This window comes from Anser brachyrhynchus (assembly GCF_964034855.1).
Source record: "Anser brachyrhynchus genome assembly, chromosome: Z".
In the NCBI taxonomy this organism is placed as follows: domain Eukaryota; kingdom Metazoa; phylum Chordata; class Aves; order Anseriformes; family Anatidae; genus Anser; species Anser brachyrhynchus.
The window spans coordinates 21,484,081-21,510,456 of record NC_137697.1 but is presented as its reverse complement, the minus strand read 5'-3'; the positions used below and the strand labels follow the sequence as shown (position 1 = coordinate 21,510,456).

General features: G+C 36.8%; 1 protein-coding gene across 8 annotated transcripts; it reads right to left on the bottom strand.

The window, feature by feature from the left end:
- Positions 1 to 600: 600 nt before the first annotated feature.
- On the bottom strand, positions 601 to 25,627 carry POC5 (POC5 centriolar protein). 8 transcript variants are annotated; one of them, XM_080573604.1, is made up of 11 exons: positions 25,511 to 25,627; positions 16,703 to 16,850; positions 11,700 to 11,893; positions 11,121 to 11,297; positions 9,661 to 9,765; positions 8,605 to 8,784; positions 7,106 to 7,268; positions 3,929 to 4,047; positions 3,002 to 3,115; positions 2,026 to 2,202; positions 601 to 1,017 (listed from the first exon to the last, which is right to left on the bottom strand). In XM_080573604.1, the coding sequence occupies exons 1-11, from the start codon at positions 25,610 to 25,612 to the stop codon at positions 868 to 870; spliced, it is 1,629 nt and encodes a 542-aa protein (XP_080429730.1). In that variant the 5' UTR covers positions 25,613 to 25,627; the 3' UTR covers positions 601 to 867. The 8 variants fall into 8 exon arrangements, with proteins under 8 accessions (XP_080429730.1, XP_080429731.1, XP_080429735.1 ...); XM_080573605.1 differs by having other exon boundaries at positions 3,929 to 4,005; XM_080573609.1 differs by lacking the exon at positions 25,511 to 25,627 and adding an exon at positions 24,239 to 24,510.
- Positions 25,628 to 26,376: the final 749 nt, after the last annotated feature.

Sequence of the window (26,376 nt, the reverse complement as noted above, 5' to 3'; positions counted from 1 at the left end):
TAAATTGTAAAAATACATCATATTCCCATCTGTAACAAAACAGCAGTTTTAGCATATCATGGAAGTATTGAAACATTGCCTTACCATTGCCTATCTACCATAGCTAGCATTATTTTGTACTGAACTTTACTGTTTGTATGAAAAAGCTGATAGATAATCTGTATCTTAGTCTTATGCCTAAGCACCCTCTCATGTGCAACCTGCTTTGACAAGGCTCCAGAGCATTACAAGAGATGCAGGCTGGTAAATCCACAGTTTGGAACTGTTTTGGAATTAGGGATCTAAGTTAAATTACAAATTCGTAGGTCCTGACAAGTATGTACCAACTTTTGCAACATTCTGTAACGTTCTTGAGAAATGAAACTGCTTAACATTTTGATGGACTCCAGTTACCTCACACAGCCCAAACCACATCCTGGCTGTGAAGGCCATTTCCCTGTTATTCTTCATTTAAGTATGCCATTGTAGGATATAACTCAAATACGTATGTCAAGTACATATAGTAAAAGCATATGTAAGAATAATAAATCTGATTTTCACTTGAAAGTAAGAGTTAGTAACACTGGAAGTTAAAAAAACCAAACACTTCAGACAAAAAAATCACATTTTATCCTTTATTTAAAAGTGTGCAAAAAGATTATTTAAATAAAGTGTTTATCTTAATAAAATAAGTTCTCAAATAGTTGGGAGGTAGAACAACATTTCAAGGTCATTTTCCCCCTCTGGATGCTTACTATAAACACTTCTTTTTTTAAGGGTAAAAACATGATACATAATTTAGGCCTTGCTACATCAAATTTGAAAGGACCCGGAAGAGGTTTAAATTGTATCTTGATAAAACTTCCCACCAGTGTAAAGGATATTCACTCAGTCAACAACTTTTATTGACTGAACACCGGTATGAGTTTGGCTCTGAAGCATTCGTCCAAGTTGTCCTGCAGATCTCACAGCAGTAGAACCGGAAGAATGGAGCACAGTTCGAGGATATTTAGCAGCAGTGGCTTGGGATATGGTTTGCTGAAAAGTAATCAGATACAACAAAAGGCTTAGTAGTGGAAAAAAAAAAAAAGCACTAAAATAGCTTCAAGTGAGCTGTAGATTAAATTCAAGCTGAAATACACTTAAAAAAAAAAGGTGACTTAAAGAAGAAAAAAGACTCATTCTCTTAATCTGTAACAGACAGTTCTCAGAACACAAAGAAAAATGCTAAACCTCTGAGCTAATGCCCAGATAGAATTGAATCATGCCAAAGACATCAAAGGCAACAAGAAGGGCTTCTACAAGTACCTCAGTACAGAAGGAAGACTAGGGAACATGTGGGCCCTCTCCTTAAGGAAAGAGGAGACCTGGTTACCTGGGACAGTGAAAAGGCAGAGGTACAGAATGTGTTCTTTGCCTCAGTCTTTACCAGCAAGACTGGTCCTCAGGAATTCCAGGTTCCAGAGGCCAGGCTGAATGGCTGGAGCAAGGAAGATGTACCTTTGGTGGAAGAGGATCGGATCTGGGAATACTTGAGCAAACAGGACCATCCAACCTAGTCTTGAACACCTCCAGGGATGGGGCATCCACGACTTCCCTGGGCAACTTTTTCCAGTGCCTCACCACCCTCTAAATGAAGAATTTCCTACGAACCTCTAGGTGAATCTCCCCTCTTTAGTTTAAATCAATTCCCTCTTGTCTTGTCATTATCTGCCCGAGTAAAAAGTCACTCTCCATCTTTTTTATAAGCCCTCTGCTGCAATGAAAACTCACAGAAGATCTGGCCAAGAAAGAGACAACCAAAACTACTCTGCCTGTAAAATAATTAATACAGAATCAAGACAGATAAAGTGGCAGTATTTACTTCCTCTCCTCACCTCACTATGAGCTCATTCTACCCAGCCCAAAGACAGTATTGCACATTATTTTAAGCAGGACTCAAATCTGAGCCTTGTCTAATTGTCTCTTCATCTTGGTCATTTCTATTTAAAATTTTACCAGGTATGTTGCATTCAGAATATTGTTACAAGCATAATTCTGACTTACCTGAGTGACTGGATGGTGTTTTTCAACAACGACTGAACTCATGGGTGGAGCAACTCCCATCACTGCTAAACTACCACAAATTCTGTGCTTTTGTCCCATATCAGATCGGCCTGTGATTCGAGCAGTGATCGTTCTTCCTGCTTTCTGCTGAGCAGATGTTATTACTTTTGCCATGGGCTACAAAAAAAAAAAAATATTAATTGCTAACATTTGTAAATGTAATATTTACAGTGCTTTAGTATATCCACTTAGTTTTATTAGCCACTTCCTAATAGAACATAGGACACTGCATGTAATACAGTTATGTTACATGGGACTGAATTTGCACTGTCTAGTTGCTACCTGGTTAATTCTGTCTTTTTCCACAGAGATAGTGTTTAGCGTAAGTGACTACTACACTGTGGGGAGTAAGGCTAATTTGACAAAAATCAAGCAACATGGATAGTTTAGCTTTGCTCACTGGCTGCATACTCTAGTGACAGCTGCAAGCACTTCTGTCACCCTTGCAAGTCTTTCTAGCAGTGACAGCAGATGCAATAAGATGTTGCATCTTGCTCTGTTGACTAGTAGCAAATTATCAGATGGGAATAGAAAAGGAGAACACTGCAGAGGATCCTTGAGAAAAGTTATAAGGGTTAGCAAAAGCAAAACTTTTTTTTTTTAAGAACACCATGGTATCATATGAAACACCAGTTGTTCCTGTTACGCTACATGTAAGTGCATATGCACTTTTGTTCTTCATTGTTCTTCTTTTTCTTTGCTCCAAAATCAGTTAAAACTCTTCCTAAGAAAAATGGGTTTTCTGTAACATAAATGAGCATTTACAAGCTAGTGTCTTCATACATCTAAGTGAACTCCATGGCACTTTAACTACACACTTGTGTTGCTCCGAAAAAAGTGGAAATAAAATTATATCCAAACTAAAATTTATTGTGATTGTCTTAAAATACAAAACAAATTAATTTTAGCATGTTACCAGTTTTTGAGTTGATGTCACCCCAGATCCTGCAGCTGTGCTACTGATGATTACTGGAGAATCAGAGTCTAGCCTGGTCTGAGAAGTGCTTGCATGACCCAGATGGGTAGAAAACTGAATGAAATCAGAGTTTAAAGAATAAGTATATATAACATTCCCCAAAATACAATTTTACTCTTCAGATGGACAGTCTTTTGACTATTCCAATTACCCTTCTAAATTTAACTTTTTTTTTTTTCAAATGTTTTATTACCGTTTTCACTTTTTTTTTCAAACGTTTGTCCAAGTATTGCTGGAAGCAGAGTGAATAATATTCGATATTCTTAGCATGGAAAATTGGGAAGATAGGCAAGCATGTCTTCTCCAATCTAGCCTGTACCCTAGTGTGGAACTATTTTACAGTGGCTGTGTCTTGAGCATGACTCTGTGTAGGTCCAGAATTTTCAAGCTACTGGATAATAACCTGGATAATTTGACATGGCAGGACAGTAAGTTGAATCTCCTCAGAGTCCATATACATTGCATTTTTAAAAAAGAAGTTTCAAGTGAAGCCTGTTTCCTTTTTTTTTTTCCCCAGATAATAGCAAGCTTAGTTTCTTTGGCAAACAGGTGTTTAACAACTTTTTTTTTTTTTTTTCCAGAAAGAACCTTAGAAAGCAAATTCTGCTTGTTATAGCGACCTTGTCTTCAGTAGCTTAATGCATTTTCTCGAAAATAAAAACAGCTAAATGTAAGTATATCAAGTCACAGCAACCATGACTTAACCACTTCAATTATATGATGAAGTCTGGACACACTCATAGGTTTCTTTTTATCCTTAGAGTTCAAATTCCTCCAATTAATGGGCTATTATATTTTTCTTTAAAAAGCCCCAGGCCCCAATGCAGGAAGTATGTTTTCACCACTGGTGAATACGTACACACTTACCAAGTCATCCATCTGAAGAGCAGTTGCTGGTGGAGGTGGTGGTGAGGGGGGATTGTATTGTGAAGGAGGTAGTATTCCTGCAACAATGGCACCATTATCATCTCTCCTACTTCCTATATCTATTATTTGAAACACAAAGTAATGGGATCAACACATAATTTAGCAAACCCTAAGGGGAAATGAGATAACTCACAACAAAAAGTTTAGTATTCTTTCGGGATTTCTGTATAACTTATTAAAAGGATCAGTCCGTTCTCTATAGATACATACATCTACACACACACAAACATATAAATCTTTCTTTTGACCCTTCTTTTCAGAAGCTTTTCAGAAGTATTTTCAGGGGGCTTGTTTCTGTGTTATATCTCAACACTCCTGTGAAAGAGCTTTCCATTGTGAAAGAGCTGCCCTTACACTTAGGGCCAAAAGCTAGTTCAAGTAGAGAGCAACCAATGAAGGAGGGAAAGGCCATACTGAGCTTCTGACAGGGTGTAAGATCCTTAAGAGGATTCTTTGTCAGGAACACAAAATGTTATTTTAACTTTTCCAAGAACGTACTGTGATTTTGTAGATTGTGCCCAGCAACACCTCATCTGCACGGACAATGGCTGCAATGCTGGCCATGTCATGGCTGTAGGGTTGGGAGATTCTATGGGTGCCCTACAGTCCTCATCTCCCCTTCAATCTGGGTCAGCCTGATCATGTGCAAACTGTTTAGACAGAGTCTTGGCTATGCAGCAGCCTTCTTTTGTCTCTCAGTGCAGATATCCTGAGGACGTCAGATCTGTAGACTTAAGCACAGAATCTTTTCAAGCAGTTTTTGCCTTTTCTTTTAGAATACAAACTTCCTGAAGGGACACAAAGATAAATATTTTAGTTTACTCTTCTGTTTCTAAAGCAGATGATGCTATTAGGAATTCTGCTCATTCCAGGGACCTGAGTGACACCATGGGACAGTTGCTTTTTTGTTATTTTTTTAACTGAGCAAGAAAAATACAGTAAGTAGTTATATCAGTACAATACTCGAGGATTTCATGAGTGAAAACTTGCCATAATACACATTTTGTACCAATAATGCATATACACATGCACATTAAACTTACACGCAGACAGGACTAATGCCCACTTACAAACCAATCAGATCTGATTTATGTTACTTAAAAATGCAGTGGTATTTATGTAATAACAGAATGTGAATTCTTCTGGCTCCTAGTTAAAAAAAAATAATAAAATCACCCAAGATTAAATCAGCCATAGATTTTGGATCATCAACACTGACTCCAAATGCTATGGTCCCATTAAAGTCGCAATACTTGCATACTATTAATAACCTACTCATAACTCTCTTATGGAGTCAAATTCTGCTTTTACTTGCAGTGACAATAGGTGGCACTGCAGCGTTTGTATAAATGCATCACTGAATGGCACATAGCATTTTTAAGGTCCACAGATTACAAACTAGAACAAAACAGAATAATCATCTCTCTCATGTTTTAAATCATCTAATGTCCTTGTCAGTCTTGTTATACCTGAGCAGAAATGCAAATAAGCAGTTGTTCAACTATGTTAAATCATTCTGTAACTGCCTTCATTAAAAGCACTGTCTAGCTGCCACAAAAAAAGAGACTAGTGTGGCTGGGACAGGGGAGAGCATGGTATAGGAAGCAGTGGAAGAAGACAGGCATGGGACCAAGGACACCTGAGACTATGAGGCGTTATGAACCCTGATGAGTAAATACTACAGTGACCACAGAAAATTACACAGCGTCATGCTGGACACCTGAAAAACTGGGTACAGGTGCTCCAGCAGTGTCCAACACAGCAAAATCGCTAGGTACCACTTCTGCATCATACCAAATCAAGCAAAATGTTTGATACATGAACCCCAGAGATTGGTCACAGCATCTAGAGTTCATTTTTCTATATTCCCTTCCTACTTACCCTTTTCTTCTCAAGTTTACAGAAACAAGGCTTTCCTATTTAACACCACTCACCATCAGCTGTGAGACCCACTGGCTCACAGGTAGTGGGACATTTTTGTATGTAAGATAAAACTTGAGAGAACAATTGTTTCTACACATGGAGAAGTAGAGTACTTGGGCAATGCCCTGAAACTTTATTCACGATTCCTTGAAGATACTGAATTCATTCATTCTGTTCCTCAGATACTGATCCCATGTTTGTACTAGCACACAGCTACCATACTTAGCCAACGTTATATTTGAAGAAAGACTGTTATGTTTAACAGGATCTGACAGCTACTGAAGTAAGTGCCGTTTTGTACCTTTAGATTTTTTTTTTTCTTCTTCTTCACACCTACATTTAGGCCCTAATATTTCTGTGGAGGAAATTCTCTGAAGTACTTCAGAAACTTCTGGTATAAGATTGTTAAGGGTTTAGGAACTGAAGTTACCTGTCTAAGGCTATTAACTGCTGCCAGTATAGCTGGTTGCTAAGACACACATACAGGTGCAGAACATCTGCTGGCAGAGGTATTACTTTTTGATGTAGGCTGCTGCATCATTAAGATCATGCTTCTAATGCTGTACACTGTCTCATTCTGAGGGGGTGAGTTCATTACATCAGTAGGGGTGTCCAGCTCTTTTCTGCATCGCTACACAAGTTTTATGAATGTGCAGCTGTGATTACAGTGGTCTTTCCTGTTCCAGCACAGCACTCCTAGTAAATACAGAACCCGGGAGACTTACTTGCCCTTTTTGCATAAACAGGCAAGATTAAGAACGAAGAGAGAAAAGTCTGGGAAAAGCAGATTTGTTGCAGTATTTTCCAGTATTTTCCAGCATTTTCCTCTGCCATAACCTGGGTGCTGACAGAATTCTTGGTAATCTTCCAGAGTATTCTACGAAGCTTGCCAACTCCAGCTTCTTGTTCTGCTTTCAGTTGCAGGTTACCACACCCAGAGCAAGGCCTGATGAAGGAAACCTGCTCTACATTGAACCATAGCAGTGAGAAGTTCAGCAAAGTATTTCTTAACATATTCAATGGGACTTTTTAAAGCAATAACAGTTTGATAAAGTTTGTATTGTCATTAAGTCCTCACACTTAAAAAACAAAAGAAAAAAAAAAGGAGAATCCTTTAAAAGAAATAACAGAAGACAACAAACAATAACAACAAAACCCACAAACTACCAAACCAAGGCTACTTTTTATACTGACCAGGATCTGTCCTGCTGTCCTTGCCCTGAAACATGGTCATTGCTTCCAGATTCAAAGCACAAACACCACGCATGAAGGCTTTCTTCATGGTGTCTTCATACTGTTCTCTTTCACTGTGCAGTCTCAGAATCTCAGCTTTTGTTTGCTCCAAAGTAGCAGTTAGCTACAAAAAAAAGAATATGGAAACAGCTGTCTTGTACTTCTGAATGCAAAACATGAACATAATTCCTCAATTAGTTTTAAAAGTCACTTACTGTGTTTACAATGAGAAGCATTTTAACTTCAGAATATGTGGTTTGCCAGGGATAAACAGTTAGTTATCTGTCAGTTATTTGTACTACAGCACATTATTTCTACTAGAGCAAACCAATGAAAAGAACACTTTTGAAAGGATTGCTAGACCCTAACCAACTATGCAGAAATTTATCTTGCCAGATTTTGTCTTCCAGAAATTATGCATGTTGGCAAAGCTAGATATCCTCAGGAATCTAGTTTCCCATAACACTCCAAGAAATGAGGGTTAGAAAACTATTTAAGCACAGGGTGAATTGTCATCAGCAATCCCACTTTTCTGGCCTTTGTAAATAACTACAAATACTGAGAAAAGACAAACCAAGTTAATCTTGTAACTTACTACTTATTGATTTTGTTTTTTCCCTTTGTTGCATTTTCCAAAATTCATCATCCTCAGGTGGGGTTCATATTATTTCAAAACACAACTCCCACTGTTTGAAATTACTCACTCTGTTTGGAATGACTTAGTCACTTACCAGAAACTGAATTTTCTGAACTGTAGCTCTAATTTTCCAAGTATGGTGCATACAGCTGTATGCACCTGAGTCAAAGGACATTATTTCAATGTAACTGTGGCTGGTAAGTCACATTTGGTAAGACAGTTCTTAAAAATTCTAGGTTTAATTTCTTTCTAAAATAGAAAGCTTTAAAAATGCATCTTTTTTACTTAACAAGCACTAGTGTGTATGTTGATAACCTATCTTTAACTTAAACTTTGAAAATTTTTCAACGAGTGTGATTGGCAAGTTGATGACAAAACCAGCCTTTAACAGAGTGTCTGTTATAAAAAAAATACTGTATTCTGAATGGTCATTAATAATAGTAATAGTCTTATTTCTATTAAGACTTTGTTCTTTATTGAGAACTCAAACTGCATAGCAAATACTAACGGTGTACTCCTAGGAAACAAGAATAATCCCTATTGGTGGGCAAATAGTTTTTTAAGAGCCTGTTTCAGTAAGGGTGCCATTTACTTCACCTGTGTGCGTAGATCAGCAACATTTTACATCAAACGCTGGGGACAAAACATCACATCTATAATGGCAACCATCCATAGGAGAGATCCTAGATTTCCTCATGTCTTTTCCTGTGTATGGGAGCTCTTTTCTGCTGGAAAGTCATCAGTTTTTTCAAGCTTGCTAAGAAACTGGGAGTGAGGTATTGAGGGAAGGAGTAGAGGAATAAAAAAAGAAACCTTATTTTACCTCTGCAATTTTGGCTTCATAATCATTGGTGAGCTGAACACAGACATCTTCTGCCCTTAGCTGACAGGCTTTTGCTACTTTTTCTTTCCATCTTTCTTCACTAAGAGAGCGCCATGCTGTCCATACTTTCTTCTTCAAAGCTGCCTGGAATTGTCTGTCTGCTATTCTGTTCGCATATTCCTTAGGAAACAAATAGAGCAAACTTGCACTTGCTTCACATATGGTTAAAAACTTAAGTACTTAAGAGACTGGGGATGACTGTTTTGCCACATATTACATAGACCACAGTAATAACCGAGTTACATGTTTGTGTACTGCTTCACTGTGGCACATTGCATCAGCAGCTCAGTGTTTCTGCCTGCACACAAGTTAAGAACCATTACTGTCCTCAGCATTAGAAAACACAATGAACTAGGTTACACAAAACAGTGTCAATAAACCTGAGTCTAGCCCAGAATATGTGCCACTAAACAAAGGGCTTGAATATCAGCTTGTCCTTTTTAACAGTCTAGACTGGGAGACGTTTGCAGCCTTGACATGGGATCCTTATTTTCTGTCATACTTAATTTAGCAAGGTGTTTACAATGTCTGACACAATGCCCCACATTTTGCATGTGACTAGCTCTTAACTAGTTCAAGTTTTGGCAACTGAAGTTTTACCTGTGAAACTGGGTCCCCAAAATGTAAGATGTGGTATTTAATAATTTCATTGCTCAAAAGTTATTTATTTAAAATTTAGAAAAAATCCCTCCTCACTTACTTCAAAATGCAGATACTGCAAGCTACAGTGATTTGTTGCAAGCTGATAACAGTAATTGGAGCAAACCAATATCCAAAACAAGTGTATTTTGATTTTTTTCCTGATCCCAGAGAATATTCTGACAGCAGCATTTTTCTAAAAAGGATTGATGCTTTCAAACTGTATTTTTGACATTGCCTAAGACATCAAAACAGAATCACTGCCATTTCTTCCAGCTATAACAGGAACTGCACCAACTCTGACTCTTTTGAGTTCAAAGGTTTCATTTTCATCACATTTTTATTTTGCACATGTACCTCTTGTTTGGCTTTAAGTTGCTGAATCCGCCACAATGTAAACTTTCTCATTAACTCTATTCTCTCCTTCTTCATTTCTAATGCTTGGGTCAAGTTAGTAATCACCTGCAAAAATATTATTTCAATAGTTATGATCTTAGTAAGGTCAAATAGAATGTACTTTCTACATCAGTTATTTTCACTTAAAGCATTTACTTTTAGCAGCAGCCTTTTACTAAATCTTCCACTTACTTTAATCAAGTAGGAAACCACAATTAAAGTTCAAATCAGGAATAACATTCAACTCTCACTGAGACTCTGCAGCACTTAAGACACTTACTCTTTAATTATACGAGAAGTTGATTTGACTTCTTATTTCATTCTGCATCTGCGGGCTTCTGTTTATCTCCTTACAGTCATACATTATTGTAGCAGAAGGTCAGAAGAATCATTAATTTGCAAGGAGAATTTTGATGCACCAGGAACTATTATACTATTGGTATTATTAAATGTTTGCTTTAGTGCACTGTTAATTGAAGTGCAAAGAAATAACTTACCTGCAGAAAATGTACTCAATTTTCTGAATAGAATAAGCAAGCTAAGTAGTTGCTCAGAAATAAAAAAAAAATCGAATTAACAACAGTTAAATTTAACAGAAGTTAAAACAGTTAAACTGCTAAAACTTTCTGCTTAAAAGATCTCAAGAAAGATCCCACATAGGACTAAAACTACCAAAAAATCTGAGGTAGGTTGATCTACTGGACAGAGAATTCAGCTGGGGACTTCTACTACCAACTCATATATATATGTATACATATATATATATATATTTTAATTAGTATAAATAGCAGAAGCAGCTGAGGTTCCCTGATTAAAAATAAGGCATGATGTAAACTGGGTATCAAATCACTGAGCATTTCTGTACGTTTTTGCTTAATCTCTTAAGCTAGATTCTGCCATCAGTCACTTCTGAGCAATTCCAGTGGGTAACACTGACAAATTCTTCGGACTCCTGGGAGTAACTTCCATTTAAAGCTATTCTAACTACCGCATAAAAATTATGAAGAGTAATATTTATGCTATCATTAAACACACACTGATGAATGATACTCAAAAATTACTCCGGAATAAACGTGGTTATCTGACTAATAGTACAAAATTCCTAAGTTTCAATACAGAATTTCATACAATTTCAGTCAAGTAAGAGCATAATAGACGTGTGATCTTCACAAAATAAGTTAACAACAATAGACACTAAGTTTAAAATGCAAACCACGTAAAATATTTACATACATGTTAAATTTCCATTGTTAGTAGGTTATTAGCAACAATGATTCATTTTTCCACTACACAATCTAAATATATTATTTACTTCTCTATGTTACTAGTTGCAAGAATTTTTTCAAATAGATAGTGCAAAGAAGTTGGTGTACTTTTTTTTTTTAAAGAGGACAATTTGATCTATGAAATTGAAATACTACCTCATCTTTTCTGCCTATAGAGATTTCATATGTGTGTAGCAATTCTTTCAAGTTTTCCATCTGATTGGTCAATTGTCTCACATGTGCAGCATGTTTCTCTTTTTCTTGTCTCATTTGAAGCTTGTGATGTTCGATAAAATTCAGCCTCCATTTTCTCAATTCAGTCAGAACACTTGTCTGAAAAGTTAAAGGCATGACAATAGTGAAGTTAGTAAACTTCTCTCCTCCCCAGTCTTTTAATCTTAAAACACTCTGCAGTTAAGGAGGCATGAATCTATACAATGATGCCTCTATCGTGCAGGCTGTTTGTGCCTATAAATATTACCAGACATAATGAACTATTGAACGACAATAACTGAACATCCCTAATGTAGAAAGTTAATCCAAACTTTTTTTTGAAGTTAGTGTTTGTAATAAAACAGCCTAGTGCTTAATATAATATGCAAAAACAAAAGAACTAAAAACACAAAGAAAATGAGCATTTTGCAATGCTATCACACTACAGCTTTTCCTACACATTCTATGATAGCACACTGACATCTGTATTTTATTTTTAAGGAATCTATACAAAATAAATACCTTAAGACTGCCACTCCAGAGATCAAGTATATTTTCTATTTGAGTTATTTTTTCATCAGGTACAGTTAATTCAGTTGTTGTGGTTTCATCGATTTCTCTTGGAGTATCTGTGGACCCTTGTGAAGATGTCTCTTCTGAAACAGGACAAAGCCGATCCATATTGGCCTCAGAAGGCTCCTTTAGTGACATAAGGTCTAAAAATGAAACAGAGAATAAGGATTGGTACTCTGGGAAGGCTAACTGATCTGAATTCTGGATGTAAGTCAGAAGCCAGGCACACACACAAAAAAAACCAACCAAAAAACCCAAACATTTAAGCCATCAGAAACCTCCTTTCCCCATGTACACCAAATAGAACCTAATTCAAATCCATGCCTTCAAGACACAGGCATATTTAAGCCAACAGTCACATTGTAACAGTAATCCAATTAAAACTACTTCTCCCCTACACAGAATCTTTGAATGTCATTTCATGTTAAAGAGGATGATGACAGCAAGTACCAAGATGGAAAAAAAAGCACTGAAAGAAACAAAAACTCTCAACATGGATTCCTTTTTGGTTAACATCCAAGGTCAGAAATCTAAAAGCTTTTGCCATTTTCCGTAATGAGACTGTAAACTCCTGAAGACAGTGGCATTCTGTTGCACATTTGCAACAGCAAACCATAGGTTTGTTTTATGCTACAGATGCATACTACAGATTAACTTTTTCTGCTAGTATATGCAAATGTTTGGAATACTAAGTGGCAAGTAGAACTAAAATACTACATTTCAGGGAGAGAGGTGTACTCAAAGAAGAAAGTATGTAACATTATAATAGGTATGTAATCTTAAAATAGTGTTAGAGATTTTCAAACATCACAATCACAGACCTAAGGGATTATAAGGCTTTTATTCAGTCCAACTCCTGAATGCTTAAATGGACAGCTTTTTCCTAGTGTAGTCTTTGAATCAAGTTCTCATGGAGCAGAGAGAAAGCAAGTTTTTTTCAGCTCACCAGCTTATTTCCCTCTCCCCAAAAATTATCAGATCACTTGTATTTAGCAAAACGAAAAAAGATTCAGAAGAAGGTAAAGATTTATATTTTTTTCAGTCTGACAAAGAATTGGTATTTTTGAGAGTTTCACTAAAACTGATATTGAGAATGCTTGGTAGATATTCTTAGGAAGGTAAGTCTCCTACTATTTTAATGAAGATCAAGTAGCTCCTATTCAAGGTTAGTCTTTGAAAGATACCATGAACAACAGTCAAGAGATTCAACAGTCAAGATATTTCTGGACATAAGAGAACAAACTAGAAGCAAATTTCTCCTATTCTCAACGTGTTTTCCCTATTTCTCAATGTGAATTTTTACCTATTTCTTCACTGTGGGGGGAAGCCTTTTTTTCTTTAAAAAATAATTTAAAAGTACTTATTTCTTTCTCTTGACTTTCAAAATACGCCACAGAAACCATTTACTTTTTCATACAGATGAAGGTTAGACAGATGTTAAAAATTCTCACAATGTTATCACCTGGCACAGGCTAAGGGTAGCAATTTGTTAAAATACACAGTTATTTTTTTTAAAATACTCTCAGAGTATTAATGGATCAATACTGAAGACTGGTAGACTGAAGAGAAGGAATTTTCCCACTGTTTGGGTATGAGTCATCATTACACGTCTTTGCTACAAAGAATTTATTGCTCCACTCTTCCTCTTCTTCAAACTTAATTAACTAATCTGATAACAAGAACAGGAAATTAAAATTTAGTTTCAAAGTTTAAAAGCATTTGGACATTGGATTGAATAGTACAGCATATTTTATTCCAATTACTTTTCTTATTTAACTGGAAGCTTTTAGTGAACACATGTATCATTAAATTTACTGTAACAAATATAGGATACCAATAATTGGAATTTTACAGTCAGAGTGGAAACATTAACTTCAGTTTTAAAAACCTGAGGAAAAAGTCAAAATATGAGACCAAAGAACCCTCCACAAACAACTTTTTCAGAAGGCATCACATGATATTGGCAACTGTTGGTCTCACTACCAACACCACATGGAAAAGCTGTTAGAAAATGCAAGTTTGAATACCTCTGCATAAGTGAAAACTTTTAGGTCTTAACATTACAGAACAGACCTTCATTTTGTTTTACAAAGTTAAAGAACAATATGCTAACAACATTACTTTGCTTTTTAACACAGCAACAGCATTAGAACATGACAGGGAAAGAACAAATTTCAAGGAGACTGATTTTTAGTAGGAAAAAGTAGTAATGCCAAATGGAAAAATGGAGCTACACACACAAACAAAAAAATCAACTGTCCTTTGGAACAACTTGTTGATCTATCAGTATCAGAAGTATAATATTGAACATGAATTTAGCTACATTTTCACTGTTTATCCAATGTCTTGTGTCACTCATTAGTATCTGGAAACAAATGGTGTTCTAAGGCCATTAAAACTGTGGCAAACACCATCCTAATAAGGGATAACCCTGATCCAACACTGGAGGTTCTACACAAGAGCTGGACAGATGTTAGTCATATCACTTTAGAAGTTGAAATAAAGTTGTAACTTTCTTTCTACAACTAGATGGTTTCAAGCACTGTTTCAAGGAAATAAGCTCTCTCCCAGACTGAGAGAGAAGAGTCATTTTGAATGGCAAACATGTTTTGTTAAAGTAGTAAAGCACTAGAAATTGTAATAGTGCCTTGTTAATGGAAGCATCATGGGGGCCATGAAAATATTTTTCTTGCCTCAGCCTGAGCAGATCAAGAGTTTCTCCTTTACTGTTTTTAAATCATTTTTTTTCATTTTGAAAATAAAAGATAGATTGCATTTTAATAATATTATAAATTGCATTATAATGAACAATACATAAACTGCAATTCAAAATTTTCACCGACAAGTATAATATCATTTCTTTCCAAGGCACCACAGTAAGTAACTACAGCGGCAAGATCCAAACTGGAATTTGCTCCATAATACAATTGCAAATAGCTCAGTATGAAATCTTCTGCTCCCCTTTTAAGTGCAACTTCTCAGATCCAGAAAGACTTCCAGAACCTGTCCTGGAAGTTCTCCACAATTCCAGAATTTTGCAATTGTGCTTGAATCCTTGCAATCTGCTCTTGTTACTCATCAACATACCTCTATGATGGAAAATAGTTCAGAGGAGACAGGCACAGTGATGTGCTCATGAAGATCAAGGAAGTAACCCTGTTACAAGGAGTAAGCACAGCTGTTATAAAGAAACCTGAACATATCTCAGCACTGAGGAGGACTGAGGGTGGCCTTTTTTCTTTTTTTTCCCCTTCTTTTTCTTTTATTTTTATGAATGGCTGTATCAGCTTAATGGACCAACTGGTTGTTTAAGCAGCCTTAGTTAATCAAGAAGTGGGAATGTACTCCACCTGTGCTAGTCAGATGAGTGTGGGGGAAGCACATAGGGTGCTCAACCTTTTACTGAGTATAAACACTGAGCAAACATTAAAATAACTTTGAAGAGTTTGAGCTGGCTTTAACCCACATTTTCCTCCCCAGTGACTTGGGGATAGCCAGTGTCATGACAGGGAGTGAAGATACCAGTAATAGGAATCATGTTTGTATTTTGATCTAACCATATATTATAATTTCTACATTGTACTTGCGTTATGATTTCAGTATATTGCCGTATCACTCTGCTAAATCGAGACTGTGTAACATCTAGTATCTTCAGGTGAGTGGACTGGTATTAAAAAACACTAAAGCTTCCTCCTGTGGAATATCTAAGAGAACCTTATCAGAGACTACTGGACTCTTGACAGTAGCCACAGAATGATCTTTGGTTGTGCAAATCGTAGACTGCTTAATAGTTACCTTTTGCTAATTCTACCACAAAAAGTTACCAATACTGCCATCCTCGCTTTAATCATAGTCTTTGCTTTAACAGCTTAATACACAACGAAGACAACACACAACTTCAGAAGATGTACTTAGTTTTTAGTCATGGCTATTTCTACTATGAATGTATAAAACATCTTTCAGTATCTGGATTGTCCTTTGCTACACTGGTAAATTCCTGCTATCAGAATTATTTAGCTCTGATCAACATGGCCAATTCTCATACATTAGCCATAGCCACAAACAACATTTACTGCAATGAAGACAATTAGCATCAGGTTTACATATCACTTCAAAACTGCTTAGAGTCTATCTGTAAAATCATCTACTATTTTATACCCCACAATCCCCTAAAATGAAGAGAAAAATCTGTCCTCAAGGTTCCAAAAAAGGAGTGAACAGAAAAATGTAGATAAGCATTTTTATGATAAAGTGACAGACCTTCTGAACAACAGAAATTAAAGTTCTTCCTGATTTTGTAAGTTAAGAAATTAAAGAAATAACACAGAAATGATTATTTAGTATTTCATTTTAGGTTAAATTAACAAAAGTTCCTCAAGCTAAATACTTGTGACAGAAACAAATAATGTATAACCAGAAATATCAGTGTTAGTAATGCATCACAAGACATTAAGTTTACTCATCCTTGAATGCCAAGTAATAAAGTAAAATTAGAATAGAGTGGCTGAAATAAAAGAACAAGAATGACATTCACATAGTGACATGAGTAGTGTTTCCATAAAGCCCTTTTCAGCTAACATTTCAAAACAATCTTACTTTAAATACTAATTTATCTATCACAGCAGTGCAAGTATTAGCAAAAACAGTTGTGACCTGACAAACTATGAAGTAAGGGCACCCTGTTCTACATTATTACACCACCTATGTTAAATGTTTATTTTAACCTATATTCCACAGTTGGGAACACCAAGAACTGTCACTACATCAATACTGTCACCTGAAACCTATGTCAGAGAGAACCCTTCAGTGAGTATAATACCCTCTTAAATTTCTTCTTGTGCAAAATGTGCATTAGTTGTGTATTCTTTTAAAACAGAAACCATAAGAAACTGAAATTTAAAAAGCTGTATTGTTGCTCTTGTAAGCTTAACCCATAGCTTTGCAGGTATTACCTGGAGTCTTACAGTATATGGCATCATCTGTTACACTTGGAAATTGGCCACCTGCTCTCAGGTCGGAGACAGGTTCTGACCACTTCGGGAAACACTGTTCAAACTTTGGAGTCACTACAGCACAACGAAGCAGCTCTTCGTACTCATCCTGTCACAAAGTGATGACAAACAATAATAAAGCTACAATTACATTCCTAAAACATGGGTATATGTAGGAAGAAGTAAAAATGGGCTTAGACAATTTTTTGTGTTTTCCTATTAGGGTGAAAACTAAGATTTGCCTTAAAGGTGCAAAAGTGAGCTGTTTTCCATTTAGAATTGAGCTATACCAGTTATAATAATTTATTTTCCTCTTGGTTCATTTTCTGCAACACATTGTTTACAACTAAACACAAATAATGCATTTAGTAATATGGAACTATGTAAATAGTTATATCTTAAGATTTTGTTAGATGCTGATTGAGCAAAAAAAAAATTATAATAAGAACCTTAAATACGAACAAAAAGAATCTAAATAGGTCCAGATCATGTAAGCTATTAATCACCTGACGCTATTTTTGAGCATTGCCATTACTGCAGAGGATTAAAAAGAAAGTGCGTATTTTTAGAGCAATGACAAAGATGCTACTGAGCAGAGTCACATTTCACATTCTGTAACATTATAATTGGCTTTACAATTTCTTTGACAGCAATCATCAAAAGATACCTGATTATCCAGTATTTGATTAGTAGTATTAAGTATATTGTATTTTTATTTGGCTTAATTGTAAAATCCATTCCCAGCAGTGTCATTAATTAAACATTGGAAAAAAATGCCAATTAGAAAGTATTAAACCAGTCCACCAGCAGTACTTTCTCCTTCACTCAATACTATTTTACTAACTCTACTCAGGATCCTAAAGAGTTCCAATGTCTGAAACCAACTGTAAATTGAAAAACCATTTTCCTCTTCAAGCTGGGGAAAGTTAGAGTGGAAACAATCAGTTTAAGGTACATGTAATGCGTTGTTGAATCTTCCGGTTGAAACACAATGTTTATAAACTTTTAGTGTAACCCTTACATTTATGTCAGTTTCAACTAACTAGAGAACATTTTAAGAAGCTAGGTTTTATACATTTTAGCAGAATCCTTTCAGATTTCCACATCCCATCTTCTTGTCTATCATGTCAAAATTAGAAGTCTAAATAATTTCATATTGTATATGAAGCTATACGATATCAAAAAGATATGCTATGTATTTTAGAGAAAGTATCACAGAAGTATTCTATGTAAAAGAGAAAAAATGTCACAAATCAACAAGGTTATCTTTTTTTTAGATTTAACTCATAAAGGTAAATTAAGTAAAAAGTGAAAAAATGTAGCATAAACAAATAAAACCTGATCAAAACTAAGACATAAACTGGCTTACTTTACAATGCAGTATTTTTCAATATACATTCTTACCATGTGTAAGAATTGGATAATAATCCTGCAAACCACACCTTAATTGTAAGATAATGTTACATTTTATAGTAAGAAAGCTGACACACATTAGTAGTTAGGCCATGCTTATTATGCACCTTTACTATGTATTTACCTAAACTCCTTGCTACAAGGTACAACCTTTTATATCCAATGCTACATGAAGAGCAAAAGATAAGCAAGTTGTTTTTAATGACATGTAGTTGCTCTTGATGCCCTAAAATAAGCCATCCTGTAGTGCATGAGCTCATACTCAAAAACAAGTCACTCTTAACAGGTCAATAAAATGACACAGATAGGTTAAAACAAAACAAAACAAAACCTTGGTATTAAGCCCTGCCATTAAAAATTGCGAAGTTACTTAGTCCAACTGAAGTTGTGTTTTACTGCTCCCATGACTTCAGTCCATTCAAATGTTTTAAGATCAAGTTTATAAAGAATATCTTAAAATATTCTATCCACACACACTACTGATTCTACCACTTCCAGTACACATCTGTAGTTTTAAAAAAAGATAAGAGTTTAGATTCTTTGAGATGCCAGAAGAAAACAGATAACTTCAGATAAGTTATTCAACCAGGAACAAAATGGATCTTTATAAAATTCTCTACAGCTAAAATTTAGCAGACTAAAAAAGCCAATATATTATTTAACTTAGTTAAATAAATTTAGCTAATTTTGTTAACCTTAACTCATCTAAAAGAAATATATTATGCAGAATACATTAGAACATTCTTCAGAGACTGCATGACTAAAGAGCAACTTAAAACTAATTCCTCCCCAATTCAACAAAGATGATAACATGTCAGGTGTGAAAAAGTCGTTCATTTTGAATCACCAAATTTAAACACTAGCTCACAGTCTATCTTACTATAGACATTCTGAGCAAAATAAAGAAATCAAGGCAGGAGATTTATCTAGTCTTTGAAGTTCTAAAACTTAATAAAACTCAAATAATCCACTATGTACACAAATATGCTCTATGCACCTGCAGAAAATTTCAATAGGCAGCATCCAGTGAAAAATTTGAAAATAAATACTCGTGAACTACAATATTACAACACTGATGAAGTTGAACACAAATATAAAAGAAAACACAGTATCCCAATTGTAACCTGAAACTTGAAAGAAAAAAAACAGTTCTGCAGACTGCAATAAGATGAATATGACAAACGGTCAGCTATACGATCTGTGTTCTTATTTTAGAATAGTAAAATCTTTCCCACAGAATGTGCTTTACAGTTAGAAAAGCTCCACCTTGCACAATTATTTTTATACATGGCTCTGTGTGCCATTTCATTTGTGTTGAGTTACAGGAGCCATTCATAGCCTATGTTATGTATTAATCTGCTTTGCATTCAGATAAAGCCAGATTTGCAAATATATTTGGGTAAACGAAGATAAAAAGTAGTATTTAAAATTCACAGAAACATCTAAAAACAAGTCATCCAACTGAAATTAGGCAGCTGCTGAGATTTACAGCAATAATCACATCTTCAGAAAACCCAAATCCTTTTCAAATCCAGTTCACTGCAGTAAGAGTGCTGCATATGAAAACTAAATCATTGACAGACTAGAAATGTACTCAGTAGCAACCATTCAACGATACCACTCAGCTTTATCATTCTCTACAAGGTAAACTTAAAGCCTCTCAGACAACCCCATCATATAAGAAGATTCTGGTCTTCCACAATTTGTTGCACAATGACTTTATCCTGTTTTCCAATTACAAAAATCATTGGAAACACATATGAATTATGACTGGTGAATACAGATCAAGAAAACTTATCTATGAGATATGACCACAAACAGAGAAGCAGATGAACTACAGATATAAATTACCACAAAGAGGTAGTTTAAAAGGGACAAAGTCAGGAGGAAAAAATAATTTAATGATGCTTCAGCTGTATGTGCCCATTCCACCAGGTGACAGAATTACAGATACATTTATACAAGGCAACCAGCAAAACTTATTGCCAAAATTAACCTTTTTTGGACAGAACACTATCTAAGGAAAAAATCCATAAAGTACTCAAATAGTAATAACCAACTATTAAAAAATTAAGGATGAAAAGCTACTGCTTTCAAGAGGATAGGATGGCTTTTATCCAGTATCTTTGCATCCTTTGAAAAGAATATTGAGCCCAGAAAAACACACCCCTCTGCATATTACAGCTCTGGCATATTTTGACATATTTTATGCAGGAAACAAATGAACATACATACATTTCCTTCCGTCATGTAAGAAACCTCATGTAGCTACACTTCATCCCTCAGAAATACTGGGTTTATACCCTACTTTGTCAAATTTATGCCTCCTGTTAAAACTTAATATATAAATCTGATACTAGAAAGAAGATAAGAAAGCTATATTATTTTACTTGTAACGATCACTGATTAATCTCTTAAGGTTAGATGTGAATTTACATAAATTGAAATTTCTTGGGAAATGCACAAAGGAATCCAAATGAATATATTTTAATCTCACATTTTACTTCTGTTTTTACTGCCCAACTAAAACATAATAAAGATGAAAGTTTTGTTAGATTTCCTCATAATTGCCCATTTCTAAATAAAATGTTGTAACAGTGAACCAGATAGGGTTGCTTCTTTCCTACCTGAAGATCTGAAGAAACAGAACTGCCCCGAACTGAGTCTTTTGGTAAAACTGGACTCGTGCTTTTCTCCTCATCTGATGACATCCTGCACAAAGTTAGTCTATACAACAGTAGAAGCTCAACTTCACTTTTTAATTCCAAGGTGTTTACTGCATGTTTTCCAACCTTTTTCACAGAAACACAGATTCTGTTGTAGCAACTACTTCAATGTGCATTGCTGGGGTAACCTGAATGTGTCCTTATTATATGCACTGCTATAAGCACAGACTGGAAGCTATTTAATTGTCTTATCCAAACCATACTCAAAAGCATTAAAAGACTTTCGTTGACTCTGAGTCCATTTTATTGACTTTCTAAATAAAACCATGGAAAACCCAAAAGCAACAAGTCAGTCAATGTAGAATAACAGAAAATTGTTATGAGTTTAATACCTAATGCTTCAGGTAATACAAAATAAAATTTTACATTAAATATATTGGTAACTAAAATATGCTGATAGAGAAAACAGTTAAAACAGACATATAAAGAATGAGAAAAGACTTAACTTACATATACACTCCTGTGTCAATTCTTAATTATACTGTTTGGAGCTTATTAGCTTGCTTCAGTACAAAATTTCTACAGAGTTCCACAGCAATGTCTACATTCTGCTGTGATTTTCTCCCACAGTCCAAGCCGAGATGATGCCCTGACCACTTCAGTTCAATACCTTGAAGCCTTCTCTTACTCATCAACATTGGTCTCTCTCCACCTTTTCAATTCTGCTTCAGTTGTCACGTTGTAGGCCCAGGAGGACTGACAGATATTGGAAGAACAGGTAGTGCCTTAGGTTCAGGTAACACCAACTATTCCAGCAATATCTAAGCGATATAGTGAAGTATTCTTTGGAGATAAGGGAAGCAGGTAATTTTGTAGAAATGTTAATGAACTTAAGGACATTCTGAAAAATCTATCTATCTTTTAGTCTACTGCAGCCTTGATAATAACCTCCAATGAAGAACTGAAGCTCTTCTGAGAAAACTTGATAGAATATGGGGAATAAACTCCAAAGGACATGGTGGGGGTGGAAGGAAATGAAAGGAATTACAGAATTGAATGTGAACTCACTATTAAGCAAAGGGAATTCGTTAATGAACAAATGGCATAGTAGTATAGTTGCCTGATAAATGTGAAAAACAATCACCTGACAGATTTCGACAGAGAGTTGTCAGCAGAATATGCCTGGGAAGAACACCAGCATAAATAATAAGAGGAACAGGGTACTTGTACAGTATAGATAACAACCATGCAAGTTTAAAATTAGTTTTAGGACACCTTTAAAACTGTCAATTATAATATTCTCAGTTGTTTAATAAACAGATGCATTTTCTGACAGAAATGTTATTTTTAAATTGCTAGTTGTACTGTCATTAAATCGATGGGAAACATCCTCCTTAAGCAACGCTATCACATTTCAAAATATCAAAAAGGAAAAAAAAAGCAATAAACTCAGCTCTCTATATGGGAATACAGATGTAAGTTAATTGTCTCAGTCCTTTGAGTTACTCTAGACACTGATTCTTCCTTCATCATGGATAAGCATCTACAACTTTCAGAATGGTAATTTAGTTTCTGTGCCAATGGATATCTTAAAAGTGATTTAAAGACAATTTTAAATGAGATTTCCTACAGCCCAAGGTTCAAAAAAATTTGGTTACCATCTCTCTACTTACTACTGAGCCCCTAATAGAAGCACCATGTTTTTAAGTACAAAATATGACATTCTGGAGTTTTTAAAAATACTTTTATTGCTGTATAGTGGTGTACAGATGACAAGAAATATTAGCTTCCTTTTTCATTGCCTTCTCTTCTGTTTAACTTTCATACTTCCTCGCTCCTACAAATTATTCACTATCTGTTCCTTTGGTTTTGGCTACCCTACCTTTTCAAATAAGTTTATACTAGCACTGTCCCCATCCCTCCTCCTTTTTCTTTAGTCCATAAATTCCTCTAATAGTCCCAAAATATTCTTTGATAATCCTAAAAAGTCAGCTTCAACTCCATATCCTTTATAACTCGCACTGTACTCCTAAAGTCCTAGAGATATTCAAATGGGTGCACACGCGCGCATGGTGGAAGGCATTAGGGAAGATCACAAAGGACTAGTTAACTACCTAGCACTGATAGGAATTAGAATTGTTTAACAAATTACAAATACTGTTAAATGGATTGAGAAGAGACCAGAACTGAACTACCATCAGTCCTTCTAAGAAGCAGGAGGCCAACTAAGTTTCACATGAACACTGATGAGTCTAATGAAGTGGAAAAAGGGTCACTCTTAAGTCACTTCTGCAAAGTTTGTTCATTAATTTAAGACCACTGTTCTGACTTTTATTTTCAGCCTTCTGAGATTGTTCCCTTAACACTCAGTCTAGCATATATAGTTCTCTGCATATCACAGAAACTATGCTCAAGTTTGTGGTCTTCCAAAACTCAGTGGGTTCCTTTGACACAAATAATGCTTACCTTTCCACTCCATGCCGCTCTCCAAACCTAAAACTGCAGCTTATCTATTTGATGCCACCTTATGAGAGTCACTGTCAACTCAAGCTCAGTGTGTGACTTCTCTTACTATCCCTTTATCTCTGTGGGCTAGCCCTCCACTGTGTCCATCAGGTCTCCGACTTGACTGCCTTTACTGACTTCAACATCACTTTAGATTCCCACTAACAGTTTACTACTTAATTTTTCAGCTTTCCTCACATTTGTTTTCCCTATCCGTACCTCCTGTATTCCTGCCTATGGTCCAAACTTTCATTTTGATTATCGCAACATTCCTGTACAAAATCCTAGTAAACTCAGAATTCTAGAAATCTGCTTACATGCAGAGGAACAGATCAGATTACTATGAGAGCATAATTACACTTGTTTTAAGCTGAGGTTTGCAGATGTCATTGCCACTTCGTGCCGAGAATAAGTTATCTGCTTTGACCTGATCAAGAAAATACTGGACAAGTTTCAAAACCAGGTATCTGTCAAGGGGTATTAGGTAAGACATCAATACAGTGATTTGCTGAGGTGCAAATCACTAGATGGGCAGATACTAGTGAGAGGAGCACCTTCATGCTTACTGTGTTCTCATCTTCCCCAACTGCTTGCCAACACACCTATATATAACTTCATTAAAGCAAGATCGCTGTTAACAGTGCCAATTTCCTCCAAACCACATATGTATAACTAAAATGCTAAGGCAGCTACTTTTAGGAAGAGTACACGACTTTGAAGGTCTCTGGTCTGGCTCACCATGGCTGTTTTTACCATTAAATTTGAATTCCTCCAGCTGCGCTTGGAACTTTGTGCTTTTGGGTTTGTTTTTGACAAACAGCGTTGCTTTTCAAATAATTTAACGCTGCACTCAGATCAGGGGGCTCCACCCCAGGTGCGGGTTCTGCTCCTCACAGGGCCCCTTTCAACTTACAAGCACGAAGTAGCACCGCTCCAGCCCGCGTTCTCAAGCCGCTCTGCAGCCTCCCCTGAGGCCTGCACAGGCGACAGGGGGGCGACACCGCGGCGCCGCTGTGCCAGCCAGCGAAAACAAGGCCAAACCGCGGGGCGCCGCGAACAGACCCGGGAGGCACACGGGTGGGCAGGCAGCAGGGAGTATCACTTCGTACGTGAGCTGATTTTTACATTTTTCCCCTAAAAGCAGAGCCTCCAAGGCAGCTAGGCCAACCACCCGGCGGCGCAGCGCCCCGGCCGCCCCCGCCGCCCCTCTCACCTGCGGGCAACTGCTGGAGCCGGCCGTTGGACACGACGGTTTCAAACTACCGGAGCGGAAGAAGAAGCGCCCCTCCGATTGGCTCAGCCCGCTTATGCAAAGCACTCTCTGATTGGGCAGCTTGGTGGGAAACGGCCAATTAGGCGGCGCTTCGCTCCCCGCCCCTCGCTGCCTGTCAGGGGCTTCCGCGCGCTGATTGGCCGGCGGCGCTCCCGGGTTTGCAGAGCGGGACGTGGGCGGCCGCTGGTGGTGGTGGGGGGCGGCCGTTGGGGGGCTGTGGGCGGCCGTTGGGGAGGGAGGGGGCGGCGGTGAGTGGGCCGCGGGCGGGGGGGGCGGTTTCGTGGTACCGGTGTGGGGACTGGGGGTGGTCAGGGAGAGCCAGTTTTTTTTTGCTGGTTGGAGAACTGCTGCTGACAGATATTTTTGTGTAAAGTTAATTTAAAATAAATAAAATAAAATAAAATAAAATAAAATAAAATAAAATAAAATAAAATAAAATAAAATAAAATAAAATAAAATAAAATAAAATAAAATAAAATAATTATTTGTCGGAACTCCTTCACTCTTAAGCGTTTCCTGTTAGACCAATTCACCCAGCTAGAGGAAATTCCCCAAATAGCTGCTCTAAGCGGTTGGTGCAGTGATGTTACAAATCACAGAATCATCTAGATTGGAAGAGGCCTCCAAGATCACTGAGTCCGACCTCTGACCTAACACTAACAGGTCCTCCACTAAACCGTATCACTAAGCTCTACATCTAAATGTCTTTTAAAGACCTCCAGGGATGGTGACTCAACCACTTCCCTGGGCAGCCCATTCCAATCCCTAACAACCCTTTCAGTAAAGACGTTCTTCCAAACATCCAACCTAAACCTCCCCTGGCACAACTTTAGCCCATTCCCCCTTGTCCTGTCACCAGGCACATGGGAGAACAGACCAACCCCCACCTCGCTACAGCCTCCTTTAAGGTACCTGTAGAGTGCGGTAAGGTTGCCCCTGAGCCTCCTCTTCTCCAGACTGAACAATCCCAGGTCCCTCTTCTTGTAAGACTTGTTCTCCAGAGGTTTCCCGCATCTCTCTCCAGTCCAGTCTTCCGATAAAGCATGTCATAGGTGGGTGTGCTGAATTAATTCAGGTGTCAAATTTGTTCTGCCCTTTGACAGAGAGGTGTGTAGTCGTTGGTGTCAGCACACCCCATGTCGGGTATAACCTTCCTGTGGCAGCTGTTGGAACAATAGCTGTTGCATGTGATCCTGGAGAGAATTGCTTTCATTGATGTTACCTCTGGGCAATAATAAGTAGAAATTCAACACCAAGTTTTAAAGATTTTCTGTCAGGCACCCGGGAGCAGAGAGTACTTACGTTTGCTAGCCTTCATTTATCCTGATACTTTCTTAATTGTTCTTTTTGTAATGCAAACAATGCGATAGAAAATCCCTTCACAATAATTTACAGCACTGAACTCTGGCTACAGCTGTACCATCTGGTATACCAGAGCCACAAACCTCCTGGTCAAGCTCTATAAATGTGATTGTACTTTATATTACACCAAAATTTTGCCTAATAACATGAGAAAGATAGCACAGACAATAAATATCCAAATATAATATTAAACTATAATTTACCTTTTATAAAAAAAAATACAGCAACGTATATATCTTGTTCTGAAATCTTTGCACCAGTGAAATTGTTAAGCTCATGAAATCATCACAAAATTTCACCTCTCTTGGAGACATTAAGTTCTCCCAAAGTGTGCCTTTTTGTGTAAAGGAGTCCTTCAACCTCTTTTTCCAAAAGCTCTTGGCTATTTCAGCATCGTCTTAATAGCCAGTTTTGGC

Coding starts and splice junctions, on each gene's coding strand:
- POC5 (XM_080573604.1), bottom strand. CDS start 25,612: ATGCGGGAAACCTCTGGAGAACAAGTCTTACAAGAAGAGGGACCTGGG. Junction 8,785..9,660: donor AACTTAAAGCCAAACAAGAG/GTACATGTGCAA, acceptor TTGTTTCCTAAG/GAATATGCGAACAGAATAGC. Junction 4,048..7,105: donor GGACAGCAGGACAGATCCTG/GTCAGTATAAAA, acceptor TTCAAATAATAG/ATATAGGAAGTAGGAGAGAT.